At 51.5% G+C, this 8761-nt stretch overlaps 1 protein-coding gene across 4 annotated transcripts; it reads left to right on the top strand.

Moving 5' to 3' along the window:
• The first annotated feature begins 2018 nt into the window (after positions 1-2018).
• On the top strand, positions 2019-8745 carry HNRNPAB (heterogeneous nuclear ribonucleoprotein A/B). Of its 4 annotated transcripts, none has more exons than XM_069591851.1 (8): positions 2019-2783; positions 2860-3090; positions 3814-3982; positions 4651-4809; positions 4982-5113; positions 6969-7086; positions 7731-7871; positions 8140-8745. In XM_069591851.1, exons 2-8 carry the CDS (start codon positions 2882-2884, stop codon positions 8208-8210), a joined length of 999 nt encoding a protein of 332 aa, XP_069447952.1. In that variant the 5' UTR covers positions 2019-2783; positions 2860-2881; the 3' UTR covers positions 8211-8745. The 4 variants fall into 4 exon arrangements, with proteins under 4 accessions (XP_069447952.1, XP_069447955.1, XP_069447953.1 ...); XM_069591852.1 differs by having other exon boundaries at positions 2021-2616; XM_069591854.1 differs by lacking the exon at positions 7731-7871 and having other exon boundaries at positions 2019-2616.
• Positions 8746-8761: the final 16 nt, after the last annotated feature.

Here is an 8761-nt window from a genome sequence, read left to right on the forward strand (position 1 = left end):
TCAATAGAAAAGTTCATGTAATTTAAACAACATTCAAAATTCATTTTGTGTCTGTCCTCTCTTTTCTACGCTGTTGTTACTGGGCTCCTTGCTGATTTGAGAACCTCATTGTTTTAGAAGATGCCCTCAACTCGTCTGTAATTCAGACCAAATAACAAGAGTCCCTTGTGTCAAAGGGACTTCCTGCTGGTTCCAAACAGCCTGGTGACCTGCCTTTGTCAGAAGCACTCTTGAGTACAATATAAGAACATTCTGTATTGAGACTGACCCCCATTTTTCTGCAGTTCTTTATAAAGTACGTTTCCTTTGAGCCTCAAAATCACTTAATCTGAGATCTAATTTAGACCAAAGAACTCAGCAGCTCAGAGCCCCCTTGTCCTACAGTAGTCAGGAGCACTGGAAACAATGGAGAGTTGGAAGTGCTGTAGTGTTGACTTTGTGGCTAAGATTTTAGCTGTGTGATTTCAGTGTTTTTGTGTCTAAACTATGGATAATTGCATACAAAGTTATTTTGAAGCTCTAAAAAAACAAGGTTGGTGAAGGTATTTTGCCAACTGTGAAGCACCATCCAACTGTTGTCATCCTTCAGACTTGACATGTCATTGAAAGCATTTCCCAAATTGTGCTAATGGAATCCAACTGGACAAGAGCAGATTTCCCTAGTGGTTCAGATGGTAAAGAATCTGCCTGCAATGTGGGAGACCAAGTTTCGATCCCTGGGTTGGGAAGATGCCCTAGAGAAGGAACTGGCAACCCACTCCAGTATTCTTGCCTGGAAAATCCCATGGACAGAGAAGCCTGGTGGGCTACAGTCCATCGATCTGCAGAGTTGGACACAACTGAGTGACTGACACACACACAAAAATAAGTGGTTACGTCCTGCAGCTACACTTGACCTTGATTACCTGAATTTTCTTCATTGCTAGGTCAGTTGTGCCCATCATTGCCTGTGACCCAAAACCCTGGTTCTTATTTCTGTAGGTAAGCAAAGACTGGGGTGGAGAGTTTATTAGGGACTTCTCTGCAAGCCTTACCACCAAGGTTTTATGCAGTGACCAAGGTTTTATAGAGATATGTGAATCTAGCCTGAAAGTGAAATGGTCAGGTGAGCCTTGGGATGAACCAGTGGCATTTGCTCACTTGGGGGTGGGTGTCCCAGCTCTACCTTGGGGGAGATGCAGCATTGTGTGGCTAAACCTTCAGATTTTTTGAAATTTATTTTTTTTCCAAACGTGAAATTGTGACATTTTACATTCTCATGGCAACTTCACTGGGCTTCCCTGGTGCCTGCAATAGTAAAGAATCTGCCAGCAATGCAGGAGACCTGTGTTCGATCCCAGGATTGGGAAGAGCCCCTGGAGAAGGGGCTCCAGTATTCTTCCCTGGAGAATTCCATGGACAGAGGAGACAGTAGCAACTATAGTCAGGCTCTTTGGGACTATCGGGTTGCTGGACACGACTGAGCAGGTTGGCTTAGGAAGTGAGCCTCAGACCAGAGCTCTGGGCTTGTTTTCTCCTTTATAAACTGGTTGTCAACTTCCATAGGGTTAAGAGACCAGATGAGAAAACAGAACGCCCAGCCCACCACCCTGGGCCCGGCCACAGGATCCCAGCGGGAGATGTCAGCTACTTGTGTTCTGCTGTTATTTGGCAACCCCCGAGCTTCAGAAGTTTTAATCCTTCTTCATTTGGTATTTCTCACCCATATGGTTAAAAGGAATCATGACTATACAGGCCTTTCAAGCTTGGTCAAGAAGATAAATAAGTATTTTGTATATTAGAAAAAGAGAACTATTCTTCCCTTCCCCAAAACTGCATGATTTCAAGGAAGTGGTGTATTCTTAAAAACAGATTTCAGCAAAAATAAACGAATTGAAGATATTAAGTAGTCCAAAGTAAAAATGTGATGCTAATCGTCAAGGTGGTGCCAAGCGACCTAAGAATGGGCAACACCGCAGTCCCACAGTTTCTCCCGCGTGGAGCACCATTGGCCACCCGGCGAACTCCGCCCCCTCCTCGCTTCTCGCTTCGGGGGGAAGCGGCACAAGGGGCTGGATCGAGTGGCTTGGACGGCACCAAGGTCAAGGGGGACGGCTGGTTCCGTCCCAGTTTCTTGGGGTTTGGAGGACACTACGCGCCCAATCTCCGAAGGCCGGGTTCTGCACTTCCAGTCGGGCGACCTTGGTTTCCGAGACTTCCTGGAGTCCAGTTTCCTCTTTTGGGAAATGGAATGGCCAAGGCTGCCAGTGCTGGTTTAGGGCGCACGGGGACCAGGGTCTACGGCCTCAGAGGCGAAGGGTCAGGCTTGCGCCTCTCCGGTGCGGGGCTCAGACCACCGGCCACTCGGGACGGGACCGTCAAGCCACCAGACCCAAGCACCCTCCGCAAGGCCCCGGCTCGCGCGGATTCTAAAATGAGGACAAAGCCCGCCCGGATCTACCGTGCGCGCGCCGCTGCGGCCAATGGGAAGCCGGCACGGGGATGAGTGACAGACCGGCGAAGCCAATGAGCATGCACCTTGTTGCGAGGTGGCCTTGGCTCCGGCATTATAAAGAGCGCCACGAGTCGGCATTGTCAGGCGGCGGCACCGCGCGGCCGGGGCGAGCTTTGGAGTCGGTGGGTTCTTGTGGCTGCGGAGGCGGACTAAGCTAGCGCGAGGTCCCAGCGGCTCCGTCGGTAGACGGGGGAGAGGCCCGGCAGCGCGAGCGTGAGCGCGGCCGAGCCCGCGGGTGCCTCCTCGGCGGGTGGGGACGAGCGGGCCCCGCGGCGTCATCGGCGGCGAGGTGAGCAGCCGGGCCCGCGGGCGGGAGCCTGGGCGGGAGTGGCGCCGGCCTGACGCGCTGTGGCTGCTCGTTGCAGGAGCCGCGCGCCTCGGCCTAGCATGTCGGAAGCGGGTGAAGAGCAGCCCATGGAGACGACGGGAGCCACCGAGAACGGACATGAGGCTGCCCCCGAAGGCGAGTCGCCGGCCGGCACTGGTACCGGCGTTGCGGCGGGCGCTGGAGGCGGGAGCGCGGCGCCCCAGGCCGGCAACCAGAACGGCGCCGAGGGTGACCAGATCAACGCCAGCAAGAATGAGGAGGACGCGGGGTAAGTGCTGCTGCGGGCCGACGGGGGCGCCGCCTTTGTTCCGGGGCCGCCTTTTGTTGGCGCCACGCGGCGGGGGGAGGGGCGGGCGGCCGGGGCCTGCTCGCGGCCCGCAGACCGGCAACTCCGCGCCGCCCGCTTACGGCGCGCGCTGGAGTTTGCAAGAGTTTGTTGGGTCGACTTTAGCGCCGCCCCGGGGCCGCTGGCGCGGGGACCTGCGGCAGGCGGCCCGGAAGGGGAGTGAGCTCGGAGCCGGGGCCTGGCGGGTCGCGCTGCCTAGGCTGCGTGGGCGGAGTTGGCGCGCACCCGGGCCTCCCTCCTCCGGCTCCTGCCGGGGGCGGAGTCCTGGTCTGAACTCTCACTCGGCCCCGGAAGCCTCGAGTTCCTTGAAGTGATCGGAGGTGGCAGGGACTGTAGTGTTTTGATACATAGTTGTTAGACAAATTAGATTCCTTCCGGTTGTGAGACCTCAGGTCCTAGCTCTCCGGCCAGGTTGTGCTTTCTTTCCTCAACCAGCCTAGGGTATGGAGTCACCTGAGGCTTTATTAGGGTCAAGGTTGAGTTTGGAAGGGTAGGGGAGACTCGTTAACATATTCCAGAGGTAGAGCCCTGTTCCGAATGGTGGCTTTCTAATCCTTTCAGTGAGAGCTTTGTCAGGGTCTATCCTTCCAAAATCACGGGTTGGTTATAAGGCTTGTTGCTGTATGTCTCACTTCACTATTTCAGAAAAATGTTCGTTGGTGGCCTAAGCTGGGATACCAGCAAAAAGGATCTAAAAGATTATTTTACCAAATTTGGAGAGGTCGTTGACTGTACAATAAAAATGGATCCCAACACTGGCCGGTCAAGAGGGTTTGGATTTATCCTCTTCAAAGATGCAGCCAGTGTGGAGAAGGTAAGCTGGGGTAGTTCACAATCAGGAGTCTCAGTGTATTCCAAGATAACCATTCTTAGACTGTGATTGGCTTATGTGTTTTGCACAGCTGAATGCTCTGGGAAGAGCAGAGAGGTTGAGAATTTATCCTGTTCTTTTCCAGGGGATTAAAAGTAGAGATTAAGTGGAGGAGTGAGTATGGGCAGGGGTGATCAAGGAAGGTTTATAGTGGACCATTTATTATCTTGTGCCTATTCTGGACCTTGCTAAAGCAAACATTTCATTGAGAAGATTAGAAGAGAGCCCACAGTTGCTAGGAGATAGGCATTACTTTAACCTCATTTTGCAAAAAACAGAAGATTAAATAGAAGAGATCACATAGCCAGTAAAGGGTGGATTGTGAGGATTCCAGCCCTAGCAGCCTAATTTTAGCCTGTGCTTTAAGTTTATGGAATTGGCTAGGCAAGAAAAGGGGTGCGGGGCATGGTCAAAAGTCTTGGGGGTGGTTTGATAGATTTCATAAACCAGGTTAAGTCTGGAGATTGGGTTGGGAAGTCAGGTTGGGGGTAGAGTTTGGAGGGGATGAAGCAGTTTCGTGTGCCTGTGTTGGGAGTCTTATGGCTGAGAGAAAGGTCCTTGTTTTGGGTCATGCTGCTGAGTTAGACCCCAACTCCCTTCCGTTGGAACAGGTTCTAGACCAGAAGGAGCACAGGCTGGATGGCCGCGTCATTGACCCCAAAAAAGCCATGGCCATGAAGAAAGACCCAGTGAAGAAAATTTTTGTAGGGGGTCTGAATCCTGAAGCCACTGAGGAGAAGATAAGGGAGTACTTCGGCGAGTTTGGGGAGGTGAGTGTGTGGTCCCCACGGTGGTCTGCCAGCCGCAGTGATGGTGCCTTCTTACTGGCGCTCGACACCTTGGCTGACTGGATTTTTTTTCACTCTGGTGTTTGTGGGCCTTTTCCTATGAGTTCCCTATAGGCTCTGAGGTAAGAGTCTTGAGCTTTGCCTATGTTTGCAGATTGAAGCCATTGAGCTTCCAATGGATCCAAAGTCGAACAAAAGACGAGGCTTTGTTTTCATTACCTTTAAAGAAGAAGAACCTGTGAAGAAAGTGCTGGAGAAAAAGTTCCACACTATCAGTGGAAGTAAGGTAAGGTGTCCCCAGCTGTGTGTGCACTTAGCCTTCTGCTGGAACTGGCCTTTGCAGGTGTGGACTAGGGCTTGAACCACCTCCAAGAGTTCTCCAGGGTGGACCGGACTGTTTTTGTGCAGTGCCTGCTGTCCTGATAGGGACCAGTGGTCCTGTCCTTCAGCGCTCCCAGGCTGGCAGGACAGGACCTGAGGGAGGCGGGAGAATACTGGAGCATGGGCGGCCCCTCTGGGACGGGTAGTGTGTGAGCAGTCTCTTCAGTTCCTGAAGAGAATTGAAGCTAGAGGGCAAGGTGTTCCGGATCTAGAATGCAGTGTGTGTAGGTCCTGCAGTTAAGGTCTCAGATGATTTTAAAATTGCCACTTAGTGATTTCTATGGTGAAGCCTCTCCTGCTATGGACATTGTTGCAGAGCTTTTCTCTTATCTGTTTCCAGCCACAACCACATCTCTTCATTTCCATCCCCTTTGGTCGCTGGCTAAATTAACCCCTAGTCCAAAGATCCTTTCCAAAGAGCTCCCCGGGTCCTGGCCACCTTAAATCCAAGGCCAGTTTTGACTTCAAAGGAGCAGAGTCCTTTGCAGTGAGGGGCATCTCTTTCTCCTGAACTCTGGACAAGAGAAAGGTTAGCTAGTTCCGCACCTTAAGTGTTCTGGTAGCTGAGGCAGTTGGGAGTTGAGGGTGTGACCCACTGGCAGGGTGTGGTAGGCTTTGCCTGAGCAGGAGTGGCAGCCAGATAAGGTGGGACAGGTAGGGTGGGGCTCCTGGAAGTCTCAGTCCTGGCTGGGAGTTTGGAAAGATTGGATTTGTGATTGGGCCATTAAATTTTCTGTAAGAGAGGATCATAGGGGGCTGTTGGGTTGAGAGCCATTGTTACCTAGCGGACACTGACATGGAAACAGGCCTTTTTCTTTGTGCCATATGTGAAATGGGCATGAAGTGCCCGTTTTGCGGTGCTATTAGTCAAACTGCTGCTGATTGGTTTGAAATAAGTGTAGTTTAGGTGGTTGTATTCAGTTTTAACCTAGTAGGATAGAGAACATGAGATTGCATCACTTGGGGGTAATCTGCCAATTTTTGACTATGCTTGGATGAGGACATCTTATAGAATGGTTTTTAATTGGTCTTAATGGGAGACCAATGTTGAAGTTTATTTTAAAAATACACTTAAAAGCAGGAGCACAGGAAAGTCCATGGCGTTTCCACCCACAGTAGGCAGAGTTTTGAGCAGAGAGGAAATTGACTCTTATACCCTAGCCGGGGAGATACACCTGGCCCATCCCAATAGTAGATCAATGTTTGGAGGAAGGAGCAGCGGGATGGCCTTAAGGAATGCTGTCCTGAGCCCCAGTGGCTTTTTCCCTCTGTAAGATAGAGGTCAGGGTTGCCACCTCAGTAGTATATTTGAGTGGAATATTTTATTTCTTCTTGGGGTGGGGGCAGGGGAGGGGTGGGAAAGAACCTGCTTTCTCTAAAATCCCTTACCTGGGAAAGCCTTCTCTGACTTCCTTGCCTAAGGTGGTGTCTTGCTACACTGGACTGGCACTGGCCCAGCTGTCCCTCTCCTCCCACTTGTTAAGGTATAGAGTGGCGAAGGGTGACCATCAGCAGACCTGTGGGTGTGTCTCATTGTTTTTCAAGCAGTCTGGGAAAAGGTTTGAGCAAAAAAGGCCAGTGTGAATTTTGGTCTGAGTTTTAGTTGAAGTTCTGAACTAGTCCCAGTATGGTTTCCTACTCCAGCATGTCTTGAGCAGATAAGATCTACCACCTTAATGCTCATCATTGAAGGCTTTTGTGTACACTCCCTGGTTAGGGCTTGTCCCATTGGCATGACCCACTGTTCTCTTGACTTTCAGTGTGAAATCAAGGTGGCTCAGCCCAAAGAGGTTTATCAACAGCAGCAGTATGGCTCTGGGGGCCGTGGGAATCGCAATCGAGGGAACCGAGGCAGTGGGGGCGGCGGTGGAAGTGGAGGTGAGTAGAACCCAGATGAAGACGGGTCCTGTTTCCCTGCCTGCATGGAGCTTCTGTGTTCGTCTTGGGGGTGCTCGTTGCAGCAGGGTGGGCGCGATCAGGAATGGCTCCTGAGTCAATGCTGTGCTGCTGCTTGGATTGGAAGAGCCCATCTTTCTCATGTGGTCTGGGGCCCCAGGGCAGAGCAGGCCTCTGCATCACATTCCAAGTTTTGACATGGGGCAAGGTGGGAGTGTGCTTGGCTCTGTAGCTGTCCTGAGACTTGGTATACCCGTGGGTGGGCGGGCTGAAGGATAGGGCATTGCTGTGCCAGGCGCTTATCCTCCATCCATCCCCAGGCCCCTCTGACTCCAAAGCCTGAACTCCATCCTTTTTACGGCCAAGCTGCCAGGGAAGGTGGCGGTGATCAGTGGGTGATTTGAATGAAAGTGAGCTGCCTTGGTTGCCCCAGTGAAGTCAGTTTTCTGGCCTGGCCTTCTTAGCTCTAGCTTGGGTCTCTCAGGCCCTCTACACCAGGACAGCAGCCCCTTGGCTTTTCTGAGTTGCCATAGTAACCTCGCCACCCAAAGGGCAGGATTTCCTCCATCCTAGCTCCTGCGTGTGCTAAATGGTCCATGGGCCCCTGTGCCCTGCTCCCCCCACAGGTCAGAGTCAGAGTTGGAATCAGGGCTACGGCAGCTACTGGAACCAGGGCTACGGCTACCAGCAGGGCTACGGGCCCGGCTATGGCGGCTACGACTACTCGCCCTATGGCTATTACAGCTACGGCCCCGGCTACGACTACAGTAAGTAGGAGAGAGGGAGGCCCCCATCCACTCACCCACCCCGGGAGGCAGGAAAGACAGGGCAGGGGCCGTTGGCAGCAGGGGCTTTGGAGTCGGACAGGCTGGGCTTTTGTCTGAGAGTGGACTTTGAGCTTTTGGGTTTCAACAAGGTGGGGTGATATCCTACCAACAGAGTTGTTGGTTCTGGTGAGGATGCATATCAAGCGCCTGGCACAGGGGTAAATGTTCAGCAAGTTGTAGCTACTTTCATTGTTGTTCTTGTCCCTAGGTCAGGGTAGTACAAATTACGGGAAGAGCCAGCGACGCGGTGGCCATCAGAATAACTACAAGCCATACTGAGGCTTCAGCAGGATGACTGACCACACACGCTTTGTTTGGATATCGAGTGAACACAATTATGTACCAAATTTAACTTGGCAAACTTTCTATGGCCTGTCCCATGTGCATCTTATTTAAAATTTCCCCCCTGGAAATCACTCTCCTGTTTAATATTTCCAGAGCTCTAGTTGTTTAGGCAGCGTGTGGTTTCTCAAGAGGCCAGAGCGGCATTATGGGCTGATTTTTATTACTGGGTTACCCAGAACCAGATTGGAGGGTCTGCTTCCTGCTGCCGCTCTGCAGCCTGGACCTGTGGACCCTGGTTGTAAAGAGTAAATTGTATCTTAGAAAACCAGTGTCACCTTTTTTTCACCTTTTAGTTTTATATTATTTGTGTCATACATTTCCTATAATGGAAGTGTTAATTTTACTGTACTTTTTGGTACCTTTCAGGAATCTAATGTATTGTAAGGTATTTTACACGTGTCCTGATTTTGCCACGACCTGGATATTGAAGCTATCCAAGCTTTTGAAATAAAAATTTAAAAACCCCCAAGCCTGGGTGAGTGTGG

Source organism: Ovis canadensis, chromosome 5, assembly GCF_042477335.2.
Source record: "Ovis canadensis isolate MfBH-ARS-UI-01 breed Bighorn chromosome 5, ARS-UI_OviCan_v2, whole genome shotgun sequence".
NCBI classification, from domain to species: Eukaryota; Metazoa; Chordata; class Mammalia; order Artiodactyla; family Bovidae; genus Ovis; species Ovis canadensis.